We start from the raw sequence: 21,151 nt of genomic DNA, 5'->3' as shown, positions 1-21,151 counted from the left end.
GTTTTGAACTAAGAAGTAGATATATATATTTTTTTAAAGAGTGTTCATAGATGAACTCTGACATAAGGTTTGTAAAAAGGCAATTTTAAAAAAATAAAACATATAACCTCAGGTACAAAATAACGCATGCATTAGTACTTGCAAATCTGCCTATTCAAATATTAACCAAAGCATGCAAGATAAACTCTACTGAATGTAAATTTACCCAGTGCATGATTAAGTCTCATAGGTTAGCTTATTTTTCCTGGCTTCCAAACAAGGAAGCATTTTCATGAACTTTGTGTTAAAGTTGTACTATTTGAGTTTAATATCTTATCCTCGAGACTGTTTTCATGCTACCACACTTAACTTTACAGATATTCACACATCTGGCAAAGGCAGTGCTGCAGCCAGTGCCAAATGAGTCTACTGAGAAATCCAGGTACTTAAACATTTAAACAATTTTTAAAAAACCAATTGAGGCACAACAGATCCAAAACTCCAACAAAGTCCATGTGTCTGAATGCTACCAGACAAAATTGTGTTGATTGCCTCCATACAGTTTTGGGTTCTAAATTCTGAATAGTGCATTTCAAATATTTTCTGAAATTCAGGAGCAAGTTAGAAATACTGACATTCTAAAAAAGGTAGGGAGGTCAGGGTCATGTCAGGCACATGAAAACCATCGTAAGGCAAAGTAGACAGGGGAACTTAATTTCCACAAATGTTAAGCAGTGTGTGGGGTGTTGCACCCTTGTCCTCAACATGGCCCCATTTCTATGATAAGTCAGTGAACTATGTCTAAAAACACTGAAATTCAGGGATGATGAGGTGATTTGATGGTCACTCAGAACCAATTTGGAAGTTCTCTCACTGCTTTTTTTCTGTAACCCTTGTTTTATGAAAAAAAAATACGGGCAAGAAGACCAGAAATGGAGGGAGCAAAACTCAGTAGGACAAACTTCTGTTAGTAACAGCTTTGTCACCATCCCATATACCCCCAAACACAGACATATAAGCTCAAAGACAGAAATCCTCAAACGTGCAGCAAAGACTCTCGCGTGGAGGTATTAAACAGTTAAGAGGAGAAAACCCGGAAAGCTAAAGTGTGAGGTTTACCAAACTCTCGTGTGGTTTTTTGCCTTGAATAAGGTTTCCACTACTGGCAACCTCTGCAGAAATACCAAAATAACGCACTCTGGAGACAAGTGCCCCAATCCCAGAACTGTGTTCTCAGGACATTCTCTACAAGAGAAAAACAACTTGCAATGAGCAGAGTGTGATAGCAAAACCCTGCCAGGCTCATGGGGACACTTTTAGAAACCTGCATTCAAAAGAATATTAAAATGAAGAAAAGGAACAGCAGGCAGTTTGTTGCTCAACGATAAAATATCTTTTTTTTTTCTTCGAATTTCCAGGAGGGGGGAAATGATATGACCAAAAAAAGACAAAAATGGTAAGAGATATACATACACACTCAACTAGGTAGTCTGACATTTTCACTGGGAGATATAAAAATTTTGCATAGATACCATAAAAGAATTGTGCAATGTGAGAAATGTTTATGATTGAATATGTTGCCAATAGCTAAAGGAAATAAAGCAAACCCAAATTTTTACTGACATCCTTTCGGTTTCCCGCATATCACCTCACTGAAACCCTCCTCAACTTTCATTGCCCAGATTTGTTTACATTGGTTGGAAAAAAAACCTGATTAATTTAATAAACTTTTTACAAACTATAACAAGCATTTATTAACTATTTAGAAAAGACGTTTCTATATATTTTGTATATCTATGAATATTGCATATCTAGTCTGATCTAAAGATATTGAGACAAATTCTTCTGTGATGCTTCTTTATGCTGAATAATGTTTAAAATCTTGGGATTTCATTTTTAAGCTCAAATAGGTAACAAACATAAAATTTAACTTTAAATGTTTACATTGAGTTTTTAAATTAAAACCAACCCAAATTAAGTGACTATAGTAAATTAATGACAATGGGGTGGGGGCGTAAAAGTTATGGGCATACTATGTAATAATGTATCTGTGTATTTAGTGAAACATTATGTATCATAGTACAACTCTGTTGGATATTAAGGCTTCATCTTAGTATTTCCCTGCATTGCTCTTTGAAATAAAACTACTACCATAAAAACAACCTCTTATCATATTGATGTGTTTAATTTAATTTACTCCTTTGGCTTATAATTTACAAAGTACCAAGATTAAGGTAGTATTTTTGTACTATTATTGGAAGCATGCCTTCCCTTTTTCACATTACTAAACTGTATTTATATTTGTGCAATTTTAAACTATGTTTTCAAATAAACTTTGTCTGTGGCTTCAAGGTCTTTTGAGAAATCTTTCAAAATGGGATTTGGGGATCAGAACTGCTTCAAATCAAAATTAATCCAATTTGTACTACGGGTTAAAAAAAAAGTCTTTTATTGAATATCACCACATATGATTTTGCATGAGTTATCTGGAAATTAAGAATGCAGTTTTAGATATAAAACCAAAATTTTAAATCTCCCTCCTTTGTTAATTTTTTAAGAGTAAAATATTATTTAACCTGAAATTGGATTTTGTGATTTTTTTAGAATAAAAAGCATTAAAATATATTTCAGTTTTAGGGTCTGGGGTTTTTTTTTTTCCTTTTCTTTTTTCTTTTAATCAGTCAATAAATATTTAAGGTTCTACTACGTGCACGTACTGGCTCTGATATAGGTCAGTGGTAAGTAAATCAAATCAGACTTGCCCTTGAAAGCTTAGATTTTTGTGGGGGATCAACAAATGCTTTAACAAATAAGAATGTCCTGTGCCAAAAAGTACTAGAAGAACAAGGCAAATAAGGTATTATGAGAGATACTGGTGGCTCCTTTATCTGTAGCTGATCAGAAAAGCTTTCTCCCAAGGTGACATTTGGGCTGAGCTTTGAACAAAAAAACAGCCAAGTGGAGTTGGGAACAAACATTCTTGGCAGAGCCAAGAGCTAGCATACAATACCAAAGCAGGAAGGAGCTTGCTGTGTGTTCAGGGAGAAGGGAGTCCAGGGTGGCAGAGGCTGTGAGCTGGGAGACTTTAAGAGGTGCCCTGGCGAAGCCAGAGGTTGTCGGTGGCCTTTCCAGAGAGCATAAAGTGTGGATTTGCCTCCAAGCACAGGAGGGAAACCCTTGAGACGGAAATTTCTGTTTCCGAAATGTTTACTAACGAAGGCCTTGAGTGGTTGGACTGACGATGTAGGGAAGAGGCTTGGGTGAAGAGAGCTGCAGAGGGAGCCTGAGCACCCCCTTCCCCCTCTTCACTGTCCCCTCTTGGTAGAAGCCAGCACCGAAGCTTGGGGGAAGTTCATTTTTTCCTCTATAAAAACCAAGCTGTATGTCTTTCTTTCCCGATTCACTATTATTTCTACCCAGTGGTGAATTGTAGCGCCTCTCCCCACCCCTTGCATAACTCAGACCTTTCTTATGTCTCTTACCCTTTTTTAAATGAGAATCACATTAATTTCCTCAAACAGCTGCTTTACTCCATGTATATACATAAAGCAGCCCAAAGTTTGTAGTGTTCTTTACATTTCTTTATAACCTTCCTTCCGGTAGTGCCTTACTTGGGCAGCATTTTCGGGCTCCCAAGGACTTACCCATTTTTGTCCTTACTTCTACCTCATATTAAATATTGCTGCCTGGTAATCATCTTTGTGAATCAGCACTTTGTGAACTGACAGTTAATTTTAGTATTTTGCTCTGTGGAACTAAACCACTTTACTCGGAGCAGGCCCTCTGCTTGGGCTTAGAAGGGTGGAGACCAGGCAGGTCAATCTTTCAGCCCAAGTTCCTTGAGACGGAAAAAGAAAGGAAGCTAACATTTACTGAAACCTACCATGTGGCAGATCCCTAGGCCATTGTTTCTACTATGCCATTTTAACCCTGAGGTGCACTCAGGTCCTCTGCTTTTCCGCTACTATGTTTCCAGTCCATAATTAATATTACTGCAAATGATGAGCATAAGAGCAAAAACTGTGCCAGGTGAAAAAAAATCAATGTCTTACAGATTAAGAACTGACTAAAGATCACATCTACTATTAAAAACTGCAAAAATTAACCCAGGAAAGGTAGGCTTGAGAGAAACTACCAAGACGATGACTATGAGTGCTCATAGTAAAATCTGCTATTGATTTAAAAAATGACCAAAGAACAAAATCTCGACAAAATTAAGATTTGCAAAATTTGACCTGGTAAAGGAGGAGCCGGTGAAAATAATGACAGCAAAAGGGAATCTACAATAGCAAAAGTTTTAATAGGGAAAATCTGATGAGGACTAAAAGCTGATGACTCAGACTTCCCTCATAAGATTTACAGAATTGATACCAATTAAACTAATTTCATTAAAACAGAAAGGAAAATATAACAGCCTAGAGAGAGTTCAACTCGATCACTATTTCACACTTTTTCTTCTCTCCTCAAACCTCCTACCTCTCCCAACCATGTTTCCTCCAAGCTGAGGATCTCACTTCTTACTTCCCTGAGCAAATTAAAGCAGGTAGGACAGAACTCTCAGTCTCCCATCTCCTCACAGCCACAGCTGCACTCCTGTCTCTGCCTTCCTCCTGTCCCCACAGACAGGCTCCCCAGCCCCTGCCCAAAGTCAGCTCCCACTGGGCACCAGAATCCATCACCTCTTCCTGCTCAAGGGCGAGCAAACAGTGATTCTTATCTTTCCATCCTACATCTTCCAGTCAGGCACCACCACTTCTTTCCTTCTCTTTGTAGCAAAATTCCTCAGAGTTGTTTGCATTCACCTTCTGCAATGGCCTCCAAGTAGATCAATCTTGCAGTCAACTGATCTGACTTAACCTATCATCGTTATTTGATAGTTGATAATTTTTGCCTCTTTAAGACACCTTCTTCCCTTGGCTTCCACTTCCAGGCACAGTTCTCTTGGTTTTCGCCCACCTTGGTGTTCATACCTCTCAGTCTCCTTTGCTGGCTCATCTTCTCCTTGACCTCTTATATTGAGAGACTCAGTCCCTGGACCAATTCTTTTTCTTGTCTCCCCCCATTGGTAATTAGACTCAGTCCCTGGTTTAAATGTCATCTAGCTACCAACAACTCCCAATTTTATATCTTCAGTCCAGACTTCCCTCTCAAAATCCAGACTTATATATCCAGCTTCCCACTTGACACCAACCATGGAGGTCTAATAGGCATTTTAAATTCCACACATCCCCAAATCTACTTGTGATCATCTTTTCCCATCACCACCCTCCAATCCCACCAAGCCTTCCCTATCTTTGTTGATTGTAACTATATTCTTCAGTTGCTCAGAGCAAAAACTTTGAGGTCTCACTCCCTCACATGCCACATCCTGCCCATCAGGAAATCCTACTGGCTTTATTTTCACATGTATCCAGAATCTAACCATCCTTGCTAACTCTGCTGCTACTACCCCATCTATGTGAGCCATCATCCTATCCGACCTTTTATCCTTGCCCTCCTGTCATCTACTCCAGACAAAAACCAACCTCCTAGAACTTTGGTCAGATCAGATTAGTGCTCTGCTCAAGACCATGTAATGATTCCTAATGGCATTCTAGAGTCAAGCCCTTCCAATGGCCTCCTGGCTCAGACAATCTGGACTCTCTCCAAACTCCTTTCTCACTACTCTTCCACAAACCACACTGGTCCCCTTGCTGCTTCTCTGACATAATAGGTATGCTCCCCCACCCTGGAGCCTCTGCTCCAGTGTGTCCCTGTGCCAGGCATATCTTTCCCCCAAAAATCCATTTAGATGACTCCTCCACCTCCTTCAAGTCTTGGTTCAAATCTCACATCCAGATGATGCCTTCAGAGAGTACCCTATTTAGTACCACAGTCTGCACCTCCCACCCCCCTTCTGCTGTTCCTTTTTTCCATAGCACGTAATACCTTTTAACATATTATATAAGCTACTTATTCCTTGTTTAGTGTCTGGCTCTCCCTGTTAGAAAATAAACTCAACAAGGGCAAAGAGTCATGTCTACTTTGCTTACTGATACATTCTAAGAAAAACAATGCCTGGCATATAGATGTTTAATATGTATTGAATGATGAACCATGCTATATAGATTAACAAAATAAACTGGATTAGTGAAATTAGAAAAATCCTTTGGAAAAAAAAAAAGTCATTGATGTTGGTATAATTCTGACTCTTTAAAAAAAAAATGTTTTTTTCTAGTCTGAAACAAAGGGTCAAAACCTCCATAGGGTCAAAGTGCTATGGGGTTAAAATAGTGACATAAACTAGCACAGTAAAAATATCCCGTGCCACCAGACTGTCAGATGTTTTACATAACTCCTTTCACATTTTTATCATGCCTACTGCATAGATGCCCAGATTATGTTTCAGGATATTAAGTGCTTAACAAAGTCACATAACTAGTCTGGGCTGGAAACAGGACTTGAAGGCAAGTTTCTTTGCCTCCACTCTTTCCATTTTATCACCCTGCCCCCTACCTCACCAAAAGACTTTTTCTAGTAAGTTTTTAAATACTTGGTTGCATGAGGATGAGAATAACTCATTGCTTTCCTATTCGATTTCCCCACTATAAATGGTTTGTCACTGACCACATTAAACAAGCAGGACCTTAGGTTCAAACAGGGCATACACACACTGGTAAACACTTCCATTGGGCATAATGGGACATAGCCAGTGAATCTGAGCAGCAGCTGACTCGCGAACATTGTCCTAAAAATTTTATAGTTCTTGAGTCAGAGGAAATCCCCCATCCTCATCATTTCCTTCTTCTCTTCTCACCAAAACATTATGGCACCATGCTGATGCTGGTCATTTTCCTGGGATTTTAAAAAATATATAGATTGATTCCTTAAAAAATTTTAAGTATTGCATGGACATTTTTAAGTAGTAAAAAGCATAGCCTATATGGTAGGCAAAATAATGCCTCCTCCATGATGTCCACACCTTAATGCCCAAACCAGTGAATATTAACCTTACATGTCAAAAAAAACCATTGTAGATGTGATTAATTTAAGGATCCTGAAATAGGAAGATTATTCTGGACTATCTGGGTGGACCCCATGTAATCAAAAGAATCCTTTTAAGAGGGAGTAGGAGAGCCAGTCAGAGGGTCTATGACAATGAAAGCAGACACTAAGTAATGTCCATGTTGTTAGGACACACCACAAGCCAAAGAATGAGAATAGCTTCCAGAAGCTGGAAAAGGCAAGGAATGGATTCTCACATGGAGCTTCCTTGCCACTACCGAGGTTTTAACTCTGTAAGACCCATTTTCAGATGTCTCACCTAACGTGCTCCTTTGAGCCACTAAATTTATGATCATTTGTTACAGCAGCAACAGGAAACTCATTCACCCTACAAACATGATACCACAGAAATGCTGAAATCCCTTGGTGCAATCAGTATTGAGTGTGCTCGCCCCTGCATTAGGGAAGCTATCAAAAACGGAGTCAGAGAACCACAGAAGTCTCCCAACTGACTCCAGTTTTCAACTGTACATCCAGCAGAGAAAGTCTAAAAGACATCAGACTCTTCCCCACTGCAGTCCCTCCCACCCCCAAGAAGTAACGTCTTGCATCATTGCTGACATTCCACTACTGATGGGAACGAGGCGGCTCTGGTGCCTATAGAAAGAAACCCTAAAAAGAAATAAAATTAGTCACTGTCTCAAGTTACCTGTTCCACTGATGGATGAGAACCTGAAAAGGGCAGAATCAGTTTACTTGGCATTTTGCAAAAGAAAAAAGAGCCGTCAAGGGACCTCAGATTGTGAGAATAGCCTTTAATTTAAAACAACTGAAGCAATAAATCATCCATCTCTCTTTCCATCACAGGCAATGCTCTCCCCCAAACAGCTGAGATATTTTAACAACAACTGTGACTAGTGCAAAATAAAATAAATACAAACTCTTTCAGGAGCCAACATCAAAATCTGCTGGGCAGGTGGGCGCAGGCGACGGGCTCAGCCTCTGCCAAGGCCGACAGGAGGGGCAAGATCTACACCGTATGTCAACACACCCAGCTAGGAACAGAGCAGACAATACCTGGGGAGGGGAGACCACAAGAGAATGTTGCCTAAAGTGAAGCAAATATGCCCAACACTGTCCTGTTGCCAACATCCTTGGCAACAGGAGAGTGTTAAAACGGGATTAAAACGAGTGCAAAGTTAGCAGCTTCTAAGCAAAGATGAAGGAATGAGGTTTGGGGTTCATTTGTTTCTGTTTTTTAAGTGGAGCCTTATACATACTAGTTTTGACACAGGGACATCTTCTGCTTTCCAGAAGGCATTCTGTGTCTCTCACAGGGCTCCTGACTCCAGCAAAAGTATGAACGCTGTTTCTGTCTATCTGGATGCTTGGGAGAAGGACGTTCCACATGGGGCACCTCACTGCATAACCCACACCATCTACAGTCCAGAGCAGTGCTGTCCAAGTGCAAAGCAAACCACAACATTTTTGGGTAGCCAGATTTTTAAAAAATCAAAAGTGAAATCTAATAATGCCTTATTTATCTAAAATATTGTCATGTAAAACACATAAAATATGGATGAAATATTTTACATTCCCTTTTTTTGGTACCAAGCTTTGAAAGTCTGGTGTTTATTTTTTGTTTTGTTTTGTTTTGTTTTTGTTTTTGTTTTTTACGTGAACAGCACAAATTCGATTTGGACAAGCCCAATTTCAAGAAGTCATGAGCCACACGTGGCTACTGATTACTGCACCAAATAGCCCAGACCTGGAGAGGTTTAATACAATCTCTTTCAAGACAATTTACAGAGTAGGGAATCTTCACCGTACTGGGTAGGTGCTCTTATAGCACGGCTGAAGAGTACAGAATCTTACTCTGTAACCTAGGATGTATGACCTAGGTAAAGGGTTCAATCACATTTCATCTGATCCTTTCCCCTAGTCCTTCTCGTCACCTGCCACCTCCCCAGGACTCCATAGGTGATGCAATTTAGCAACAGTAATGCCTACAAGAGGAAAAATATTCTTCCTGTGATAGACAACTTTCTCCATACTTATTTGGGGATCCTAGCTGTAACTGAATTTGAGTAAGAACATATTCTATAAATGTTACAAATTTAGCCGAAAGTGGTTCTGAGGTCTTTCATTGCAGGAGGTGTTCTATATAGTTTTTTCATTTTTGAAGCGGATGGAGACAAGGTATCTCGTGGATTGAGAAGTGAAGCATTTCAAGAATGGGAAAAAAGTAGAATAATTACCCAAGAAAGTGGGCAGAGGGGTTAAGGTGCGGACACTAAAAATGACACATTCTATAAGCTCGGGTGTACAAGCTGCAACGAACCAACACATTACAACAGACCCCTATGGGATCCCTCACATCCCCGCATCTGGCCCCCGTGGTTACCGCAGGAAAATAAAAATAGAATCAAATGCTAGGGCAGTAAGGGACTTCTGAGCTTATCCAACTTAATGCATTCACTGTAAAGAAAAAAGCCCAGAGAGGTAAAGGGCCCGAGGCACTGGGGTGAGTGCAGTTCAGTGGGCCTTGCTGGTCTTGGAAATAAAGGATGTTGGGAGTCACAGGCTCAAGCGACTGGGGGTAGGCTTCTACAGCCCAAAGTGAGTGCAGGGAAATGGCAGGCACATTCTCTTATAGTTGAAAGAAAACAGCCAAGTCTGTTCAAAACACTGAAGCAATGTTGATGTAAAGTGGCATTAAAACATGATTCTTCCACTAGTCCTTTCTGCATGCTTTTTGCCCTTAAAAAAAAAACAAAACAAAAAAACCCAATCTGAACCAAACTGGATTTCTGATTAGTTAAATGGGCATTTAGATCAATTGACAAAATAAAAACTCTGATACATTTTCCAAAGACACATTCATTGGGATTTGACACAAATGGATATCAAAAGATATTTACAGGAAAAAAAAAAGTGCACTCTTTCACACTTACACCCACACACAGTGAGAATTTCACAAGTATACCACCACACCTCACACAGAGGACTCCTCACAGGCTGATAGTCAGTTGACAAAATCTACACGTTATTCCAGTTTTCAGTCACAATTAATCTCGTCAACATATGTGTGAAAAGTGGAGCAGTATGTTCCAGACTTTTATTCCAGGGAAACCTACCTTGTATATATGAAGGTATACATATAAATACACTTTTAAGCAAGAAAGAAACCCATTATTTGCTCTAGTTTTTCCCCAATTCTCAATCTGAAGTAAAGAATAGCACATATACAAAACTTTGCCTTGTAGAAATAGCCCTTTGTTTTGTGAGGCAGGACAAAAAAGGCAGCCGTAGTATGCTTTCTTACAATATGTTTAGGCATCGGAAGGGCTAAGTTTATTTTTCTAGTTAATGACATTAAATAATATCTAGCCTATAGTCTTATACTGATTTTACACCATTTTGCAAAGTTTTACACCAAAATTTTTATTTTGTTCAAAATACACATGCTATCTTTGTCCACATTTCACTCCAAATCCCCAATAACCATTTCTCCCCACTCCCGTAGAAGGCCTTTGCTTTGTAAAAGCGTTGAAAACAAGTCATTGTTGACGTGCGTTTGGAGTCATTTTTCCATGACACTCAGCCCTAAGGTGACTGGATTTTGTAAGGCTGCTTAACATGGGGTTTTCTACAAGAGTCTAGAGATTCATGTGACAGAGAGGGGCTGTTTTAGGATATCCGAATCAACATTAAAAGAGGACATCAGTGGTCACAACCAAGTAAAGAGAGTATTACCACACCCTGAGCTCCCTCCTTATGCCAGTTGCATTTGTCCCCAAATTGAAGAAAAGATCAGACGAGGGAAGGAGGGAGAACACTCTCCTGGGACCCACATGGCACTGGACGTGCTACTCTTTCACGGGTCATTGTATCAAATCTCACCATATTCTCAAAGTACAGTGGGCAAGAGTACTCTTTCACGGGTCATTGTATCAAATCTCACCATATTCTCAAAGTACAGTGGGCAAGAGAGAGCAGATGTCATTGTGCAGATAAGCAAAGTGAGGCACAGGGAGGATGAGGGACTTGCCCAGTCAGGGGCAGCACCCAGGTCTCCTTGGGCACAGCAACCCTCACAAACACACTGTGTAGCTGACCTTTCCAGAGAAGGGCCCTGATCATACCCAGAATCCTGACTATTCACCTCTCACCATGTTGTAGTCAATCGTCCATGTGGCATTTTACCCAGCTGGTTCTTCTTTATTTTCCTACAGTTTCTAGAAAGATCCTTGCTACCAATCAAATGCTTGTTAAGCAGATTGCAATAGATCCTTCTTCATTTGACTGGACAATCTGAAATAGAAACTCCAGAGACTTTGGAATTCAGTACAGAGCTGCAGGAAGACGTTAAACCACTTTTGTTGTACTTTTTCATCGCATTTGAAACTGTGATCTAATCCCAGGTTGCAATAAAAATACCGAGATACCAAAATGGAAAAGAAGGTCTTTCATAATGTCCTAAAAAGTTTCTTTGCACCCGAAGCCCTTAAGGCACCCGAGATCACACTGCTATTTGGGAGGTGATTAGCCAAGAGAGGACCAAGAGGAGACGCTAGCCCCAGGAAAGTGGAGAAACGGAGGCAGGCAAAGAGTGCAGGGACAAGAAAATTACGGACAAATTTGGGGCACTTTGATTCCAGGGAGTTGTTATGTGTTATGGTAAGATTAGCTATTTTAACTAAAAATACACACTATGCCTTAGCGGGAAGGGCTGCTGAGAACCAGAATTTACCTACCTTTTGTTTGGCAAAGAACAATATTGTGCTACTGGGGGCATCTGGCCTTATTTCACCAAATGTCACAAACCCCGGTGAATTCTTGACAGCACTTAAAAGGGACGACTCAGCCCTTTTTACACCTGAAAATCTAAGCGGGGAGCCAATTTTTAAAACTGTTCCTGAGTTATAGTTTCTTTAAAATAGTTACTCACTTTTCCCAGCTATGATTAATACCAACTGCTTTAACCTTTAAAAACCAGCCCGGCACAGATTTCCTGGTTGACGACAACGGTCTCGCCCTCACACACTCACACAATTACGTTAGGATTTTCGATACGATTAAATTAAAAATACCTTTCACTGAAGATGCTCTAATCTTCTATACATGGATAGGTCAGAAATTGTGTGTAATGAAAAAATTGTGTCACACATAAAGCCCATCCCCATTAATGATTTTCGATATGAAACAAAAATGGGCTTTTCATTTACTGGGGGGCGGGGGGTGAGGCCACACCACTGGCCCCCAAATCATAATAGAGGGCTGGTGGCACATTCCCATTTTTTGATGTGACAGTGGCAGATCCCCCAACAGCAATATAAATACTTTTTTTTAAATCATCCTCTCCTTGAACATTTATAAAAAGAAAAACTATCTACAGTAGTGTATCATCACTAATAGAAATTTCTTCCCAGTTCTATTTCAGAAGGCGTCAAATGATGTTCTTTAAATAAACTATAAATACCCCCATGTATTCCTTCATGTCTGGTTGTCCCAACTTCTGCTTGCTTTTTTTTTTTCTTTCTTTTTTTTTTTTTTTGGCAAATTAAAAAGGCGTGTGGCTTCCTCTCGCCAACTGACGCATCTGAGGCTCAGCGTGGCACCCTGTGGTAAAAGTACATGTAGCCCAGGTCCTTGGGGGGCCTTTCTGAGGCACACACTCTGTGGTCATTGTAGATCACCCACCTGAAAACAAAAGAGAGAAGAACTTGATGGATTTCAGTCAGTCCCAGGAAGCTTTGCCAAAAACAAGTTACTGTGCCATACTTCAGCAAGTTGTTTTAAGATAACCAAACTCAAGCCTACTGTATAAAAAGAGAGTTCTGGTGGGAAACTGTAAACTGCTTTTTTTATTCTTGAGCTCAATCAAAAGATAGTTACGAAAGGAGTCGCCAAACATTTTAAGACCTTTGGTCTCAAAATCCCTTTTGTAGAAGTCCACAGATGGCCTCAGAAATTAAGTCAAAGAATCATGTTCAGCAGTGTTTATTTCACCCTCAAGGTGTAAAACTAGGTCAAAATAAGAAGTAAAGAGCCATGCAAGTGAACTATCCCACAACTACTAAAATGTCTTCAGAAAATATTTGGTAAAGTGAGAAAATACTCACAATATAGTATGACGTGGGAACAAGGTTAAAAAACTGTATGTGCCATGTGTGTACTTTAAGCTTTTAGAAAAGCTGTAAATGCATATGTACATTTGTATGTACGATGTACGTGTATACAAACGTATACCCTCTCCCAGTGAAAATAATAAAAGAGAAATGTATCGAAACATAAACAATGATTATCTTTTTCAAATGACATATTCTTTGTTATATTTCTGCATTTTACAAATTCCTTACCATAAGTTTTATTGTTTTTTAAATTATAATTAAGCATTTTTCTTAAGTATTTTTAAAAGAGCATCATGCTTGGTAATAAAAAGAATTTACTATCAATCAAGTGCCTTTGCTCAACTATTTCATTAATCAAGTTAAGAAGACAACACTAAAAGACACACCAAAAGGGAGCACAACTAAGTCCCCGGTGGGAACCAGTGTCTCCCACAGTGTGTGTGGCACGGTGTGAGAGGTCAATGTCCCACCAGGACAGGGCAAGTTTGTAGGTTTCTCTGGCATCCACGTGGCTGAGCACTGCCTCAAGCAGGAGGCTGAGCCTCAGGCTGCTCAGTGGGGAGCTCACAGAAGAGAAACCAGAGGGCTCAATGGGGCTAGAGCCCCAAAGAGAAGGTCCTGAAGAGAGCAGCAGCCTTACATCCCATAAATGTCTCATTCCCAGCTCACCACACATCTAGCGATTCTACCTACAAAGCCAAGAAGTCTACTGCAAGACCACAATAGGGCAAAACAGTGGATGTGTGTAAGGAAGCCAGATAAAACACAGGATACCCAGTCAAGTTTATATGGCAGGGAAGTAACATTAAATAAGTTTTTGTATAAATACATCACATGTAATATTTAAGACATGTTTATACTAAAAAGTTACTCATTGTTTATATGAAATTCAAATTTAACAGGGCACCTGATTTTTTTGTTCTGTGGGCTAAAACTGGCAATCCTATGGAGGTCCCAAACATACACACATTCTGCTGCAGGACTCATCTTTATTTTGGGAAGTCACTTTAGTAAGATGGTTGAGAGTGGCTTTGAATGCCAGCTCTGACATGGCTACTTCCGGGCTAAGTTACTGCTACTCAGCTTCTCTGAGCCTCAGGGTCTTAATGTATAAAATGGCTTTGAGAGTAGATCCCTACAAAACCATCGTGAGAACCAATGGGATAATATGTGCAACACCTCGCTGAGAGCCTAGCATATAGTAGGTGCTCAATAAAACATAGATCTCATTGATTTTCTAAAAATGACTCACCTTCCTTCCTTTTTAATATGGCAAACATAATGGCCACTCATTGTAGATGTTCCCATGTGACTGATGAATGCAAATAATTCATACACTATGAAAGAGGAAACAACTCTGTTACAAGGCAGCATTTCTAGAAACCAAGAGCACTTCTGATCAGAATTTAAAAGCAACAATGGTGCAACCCAGCAACTGCTTACATTAAAAGACAAAGTCTATTTACCTTGCTATGCTGAGAACACACACCCACACACACTCACCTACTTCAACCTGCAAATTCATAATAACACAGGACATAAACTATCCAAGCACAGCTGGCATTTAATTCCTATCTGGAAGAGGATTCAAAATCCCACAGTCGAGTATGGTGGCAAGCTCATGGTCTAAAGGGGCAGTCCCAGCTCTATCACTTTTAAGCAGCCTGAGGATGGAGGAGCTGTTTCCTTTCTCCGAGCCCGTTTCTTCACTAAGATGAAAAATCCACCCACTTCACAGGGTTGTATGAAGCGTAAATGAGCAATTCAGACTAAAATACCATACAAATGTCAGCATTATGAGGAAGACAGCAGATAGCTGTTGTCATTTATAGACAGGGATAATGCTTCAGAATAGGCTTCCTGTGGTTTCTGACTTGCTCACAATAAACTATATGGGACCAAATTCAGACTTCGTTCTTTCTGAACAGGGAAATATATAGCCTTCGAGTGCAAGACCAATGTTTATTCTCTAACAAGTGCCTCCTGCCGTCTATCAGAGAATTCGGTACATACCCATTCCAGATTAATTTCGGCTCAGGCTCCCCTTGCCTGGGCTAGACCTACACAACACAGAGTGGATTCCATGGACCCACAGAGTGGGTACCAGTCCACTCAACAAACTCTTACAGGCTATGACGAGACAGGTAAAGAAACTGAGCACCTTTTTGCAAACTTTCATAATAGTATGTTTGTGAAATCTAGTAAGGAAAAAATGGGCTGACATATTCATTTTTCTAGTGCTCTATTTTTATTCCATTTTCCAAAGGATTGTTTCTGGACAGACCCTTTTCCTCAACCCTTTCTCACTCATTCCTTCTTTCCCTTGCTGTTCACGCAGGTTCATCTACTTACTCAACGGTGAGTCCCCACCTACCCCCCCTTCACCACATCACACACTGCTGATCACCTCCTTCTTCCTCAGGTATTTGCCCCCAGCCCAGAACGGTCTCTTGGTTGTCTAGCTGACTCATTGGCTCCTCCTCATCTCCCTGACCTTTAAACACTGATGACCTGGAGCTCAGACCACAGATTTTTTTTTTCTCTCTGATCATTTTTTCCCTCTCTTTGGGTGATCTCATCTAGTCTCATGGTATTAAATGGAACGATTTTCTTAATTTCCTGCATGTTCATTGCTAATGCACAGAAGTAAAATTGAATTTTGTATATTAATCTTGTTTCTTACAATCTTGCTATACCCACTTACTAGTTCTAATAGTTTCTAGTGGATTCCTTAGGATTTTCTATATACAAAATTGTATCATCTGCAGAAAGAGATAAGTTATACTTCTTCCTTGCTAACCTGGATGCCTTTTATTTCATTTTCTTGCCTAATTGCCTTGGCTAGAAAGTTCTGTTACAATGCTAAATAGAAATGACAAGAGTGGGGGTGGCTGGGTGGCTCAGTCAGTTAAGCATCTGACTCTTGATTTCAGGTCAGGTCATGATCTCAGGGTCCTGTGATGGATCCCCACATCGGGCTCTGTGCTCAGCAGGGGGTCTTCTTGAGATTCTCCCTCTCCTTCTGCCCCTTGCCCCCTTCCTTCTCTAAGAAAGAAAGAGAAAAAGAAAGAAAGAAAGAAAGAAAGAAAGAAAGAAAGAAAGAAAGAAAGAAAGAAAGAAAGAAAGAAAGAAGAAAGAAAGAAAGAGAGAGAAGTGGGGGAAGAAGGGAGGAAGGTAGGAGTGAGAGAGGAAGGGAAAGGGAAGGGAAGGAAGGGAAGGGGGAAAGAAAAGAAGAAAAGGAAAGAAAGAATGAAATGGAGAGAGTGGACATCCCTGTCTTGTTCCTGATCTTTTGGGAAAAGCATTTAGTCTGTCACCATTCTGCATGGGTTTTTTGTAGATGCTGCCTAGTTGAGGAAGCTCCCTTTCATTTCCAGTTTGTTGGGCATTCTCTACTCATCTATCTCAGTTAATGGTGATTCCATTCTTCCATGCAGGACAAAATCTTGGCTCTCTCTCACATACATCTTTTATTTTTTTTTTTTCCTTTCTGGTACATTTTTTAAGTATAGTTGACACACAAGTTACAACAATTTCAGGTTTTTTCATGCTCTTTACACACATCCAATCCATCAGCCAATCCTGTCAACATTTTCTTCAAAGTATATCCAGAATCCAGCCTCTTCTTCCCACCTCTACTAGTAATGTGTGATCCTAGTTACGATCATCACTTGTCTGAATTTTTACAACACCCCCTTATTCGGGCTTCCTGCTTCCTTCCTTCCCCTCTACTGACTATTCTCAGTATGGCTGTCACAGTGGCATTTAAATGGAAGTCAAATTATATCTCATCCTGTATCTCAGAGTAAACTCTTCCTTCCACAAAGATCTATGAAGCCCACCTCCTCCCAATTCCCCCCTCATTTCACCCCAGCTACTCCTGCTTCCCCTTCACTCCACCTCAGCTCCCCCCTCTCCCCCTCACTCCACCCCAGCTACTCCCTCTCTCCCCCTCACTCCACCTCAGCTACTCCCACTTTCTCTCTCACTGCACCCCTGCTACTCCTGCCTCCTGCCTGCTCCTCAAACACACCCAGCGTGTTCTGGTCTTCAAGCCTCTACATTCATTGTTCCCTCTTTGAAACGCTTCTTTCAGATGTCGTAAGACTTACCCCTCACTTCACTGAGGTCGTGGATGTAATGTCACCTCAGAGAGGTCTTCCTGCACCAAGTTATAAAAGAACAACTCTCCCTTCCACTCCCACCTTGACCCCTAAACTCCCCCCAACCTTGCTTTGTTATTGACTGATAACATGAAGTAACTCCCGCTATGTCCAAATCCACCTGTGTATTTATTTATTGTCTATCCCCTTTATCTCTGGCTAGAATATAGCTCCATAAGGATAGGAAGTTGGTCTGTTATGTTTACTGAAATGTTCTTGGCACAGAAAATGGTGGCTCAGCATGCAACAGGCATGTCATAAGTATTTGTTGAATATAGAAATAAATGTGTGAATTAGAGAATAGTTCACTCCATTTCTTCACGTGTTTTTATATCATCTTACATTGTATATATTTTATAAACCACCTACCAAAGTATAAAGTTAAAGTTAGTAAAAAAATTATTAAAAAAAGAAATGACTCCGGGAGTCCAGGTGTCTCAGTCGTTGAGCGTCTGCCTTCGGCTTGGGTCATGATCCCAGGATCCTGGGATCGAGACCCACAATGGGCTCCCTGCTCAGCAGGAAGCCTGCTTCTCCCTCTCCCACTCCCCCTGCTTGTGTTCCCTCTCTCGCTGTGTCTCTCTCTGTCAAGTGAATGAATAAAATCTTTAAAAAAAAAAAAAAAGAAAGAAAGAAATGACTCAGAGGGGATTGTTTTTCCCATCATTAAGTTTTTGTTGCTGTCATACCAATTGATGACAAAAAACAAACAAACCCAAGTTCAAAACCAGAATCTAGGCAAAAACAACTGTGAATGACAATCGTTTTGCCTGGCACTTAGTTTCTGAGATAGTGACCTAGGACCCCTACTCTGGTCTGCCCTCCCTGTTGTCCCCTAACACTAAGAACCTGCCCTACCCAGTAAGTGAGGGAGAGTACAGGCAGAGAACTTTTCAGGTTGCTTGACGCTGGTTGGTTTTTAAAACTCTTCTGGAATCATCTGTATCACAGCCCAATTCTTCAGCTTGAGATACAGTATTGGTCTCCCGAAATGAAGCTGCTTTCTTAGAATTTTCATGAAATAAAGAAAGGACATGACACTCCAACCAAGGCTTCCCTCCACCATGTACTCTTCCCCAAAACAATGACTTAATTAACTGAACAGACTCTTTAAATGAGCAACGTCCATGTTAAGCCAGGTCGTACAATGACACACTGCTTGGATACCAACACAGCCAATGGGTTGACAAAACAAGTTGACAAAGAAAGGGACAGATCCATACAGTCCACATGCCCAAACATGTCATTAAGCCCCCCAAGGCATTTCTCCTCTCTTTGGTTAAAAACAATTCAGTGTATACTCAGAATCATAAAAATGAATTAAAGGGGGAAAAGATTAGCATAAATCTTAATCCTAAATTAAAATTAACCATGTTTATCAATACAAGCAACCACCCCATGCATTATTCAAGATCTCCTGCTGGAACTGACAGCAAAAGAGAGCATCTCTCTCAACACATTTGCAAAAACTCAACAGGTAAGAAATCTCAATTAGTATTTGCTTCCAAAGAGAACACGAAGCTGAATAAACCTAACAGACAAGCTACTACTGACTCTTCTCCAAGTTCTCAGAGGGACCCTTCTAAAAAAACAGCATCAGTGTACATACTCCTAAAAGATGTGCAGACCCCTTTTCACGTAGATAGAAAAGACAGTTTGAGTCAAGGCAAATCACTTTTTAAAAAGATTTTATTTATTTATTTTAAGAGAGAGAAAGCATGTGAGCACAGGGTAGAGGGGCAGAGGGAGGAGAGAAAGTCTCAAGCAGACAGGAGCCTGACACTGGCCACGATCGTCTGACCCTGAGATCATCACCTGGGCCAAAACCAAGAGTAAGACACTTCACCAAATGCACCACCCAGGTGCCCCTCAAATCATTTTTAAAATGTTGACCTGCATAGAAAAGTTAGACAACATTGCCTAAACCACCATGTCCCTCTAGAAAGCAAGAATTAAACAGAGTCTGAAACTAGCAACTTTGCCCCTCTTTCCCTCTCCCAACAAAACGTGTCCTTCTTTGAACATAAGAAAATGGTTCCAACCTTTCTAATATGCAGAATTTTTTCATATCAAAATTTTACCACCCCTACCCATACGCAACAAAAAAGCAATGGTCCTCTGATTTTACTCTTTGAAAAAGCACCGTCAGAAAACGAATGTGACACTTGGAAAACAGAAGAGGCAGGCAGCCTGTCCTTTCATGTCCTATGGAGGAATGGCCACCCAAGGACTGTCTAGGGTAGGGGCCAGCATACTGCAATGACTCATAAGCCAAATCCAGCCCATAGCCTACTTTTGTACCACCCAGGAGAGAGGAGAGGAGGAGAGGGACAAAAATATGTCATGACATGACTATGGCCCATAAAGCCTGGAATATTAATATCTGGTCCTTTAGAGGAAAGGTATGCTGCCCCCTGGTCTAGAGGGATGAAAGTTCATCTCACTGTTTACTATTTTTTTTTAACATTTGGTTTCTTTTTTGCATGCACAAGAGAGGGAGGGAGGAGGGCATGAACAGGAGCGCGGCAGCAGGAGAGGGGCAGAGGCAGAAGCAGACTCCCCACTGAGTAGAGAACCCGATGCGGGACTGGATCCTAGGACTCTGGGGTCATGACCTGAGCTGAAGGCAGATAACCAGCTGAGCTACCCAGGTACCCTCACTGCTTACTATTGATTAAAGTTACCAGAATTAGTCAAGTTACTCATTAACTTATAGATTTTTGTTTAGTAAAGGTAGAAAAATTTCTTTCCAATAGAACATATAACTTCAAGGATTTATGATCTGGAGACACTAATTTTATATTTAACTCAGCAATCAAATTATCTTTGATTATCCTAGCTTCTCAGATGCTTTGAACCGGTAATAACAACGAGGTGTTCCCACATTAATTAACGAGTCAAAGAAAATCTGTGATTTGTGCTCAGTTTAGATGTACCTGAGAATCATGATTTTACCTTCTTGAGAATTATAGTTCGACAACACATAATGACCTAAAGCAGCTCTAGATTCAGGAATACAGTTCAATTAATTTATATTTTATGAACCCTATAGCATCTATACATATTTGAAAAGCAGTAGTATCTCATAAGGGTGTGACATTATTTAGTCAGTCTGGAGAGAGTGCACAGAATACACAAACACCAAAAGACTCTCTGAAATGAACCCCAAAACCCCAGGGGCTCCACAGCCTTCTGATGAGAAACCCAAACTGAGTTTTCCAACTGAATCTTCCCAACTTCAATAATTTGTTCCATTACCCACCTCTAATTCCCTCTGTACAACAGAAGGAAAAGTATCATTCTCAATTTACTAACATTTAACTCACAAACACCTTCAATCTGCAAACAATTTCTACCCAGAACAGCTTGATTTCCCTTGTCCCTGCTCTGAGAAAAGACCAGTGAGGGGTAGGGAGAGAGAAATGGATGGATCTGGGTTTGGAGCTTTTAGAAAACTTCAGAATACCCCCAAAAAAGAGCAAAAGGAGCATTTGGGTAAACCAATAACAGCTTCAGGCAGCTGACAACAAGGACAGAATCCTTGTCCTTGCCTCCCCCAACCCCACACAGCTGAAAATTACCAAAACCCTTTGACTTCTCTTTATTATACCACGTAAAACTCCAAATATCAAACAATTGCCTCTATGCTTCCTAGTTCTCAGTCACTCATACTTTAGTATAAATTAGTTTATTTCAGAGTGACTGCCTCTTTACTTCTGATAACACCGTTGGGGGAAAAAAAAATGAAAAACCCACAGGAATTACAAACAGGTGCTGAAGTGGGATGAGCATTGGACCCCAGCTGCATTAGGAGGCGTTGCCCTCAAGTAAACCACTGGTGTTTAGCTCCCATGGGGCTGTACCCTCCTGCTCTGTGGATCCCATTCCTGC

At 40.5% G+C, this 21,151-nt stretch overlaps 1 protein-coding gene across 2 annotated transcripts in view; it reads right to left on the bottom strand.

Moving 5' to 3' along the window:
* Nucleotides 1–12,306: 12,306 nt before the first annotated feature.
* The window catches only part of USP13 (ubiquitin specific peptidase 13), a 106,902-nt gene continuing 98,057 nt past the window's right edge, over nucleotides 12,307–21,151 (bottom strand). For both annotated transcript variants that reach the window (XM_032875406.1, XM_032875407.1), the window contains exons 20-21: nucleotides 14,350–14,434; nucleotides 12,307–12,666 (exon numbers count right to left, since the gene is read on the bottom strand). In XM_032875406.1, coding sequence (XP_032731297.1) covers nucleotides 12,573–12,666; nucleotides 14,350–14,434 — 179 coding nt within the window. In that variant the 3' untranslated portion in view covers nucleotides 12,307–12,572. The remainder of the gene's footprint in view (nucleotides 12,667–14,349; nucleotides 14,435–21,151) is intronic.

This window comes from Lontra canadensis, unplaced genomic scaffold (assembly GCF_010015895.1).
Source record: "Lontra canadensis isolate GAN:19392208 unplaced genomic scaffold, GSC_riverotter_1.0 scaffold56, whole genome shotgun sequence".
NCBI classification, from domain to species: Eukaryota; Metazoa; Chordata; class Mammalia; order Carnivora; family Mustelidae; genus Lontra; species Lontra canadensis.
This window is presented reverse-complemented; position numbering and strand designations above follow the sequence as displayed.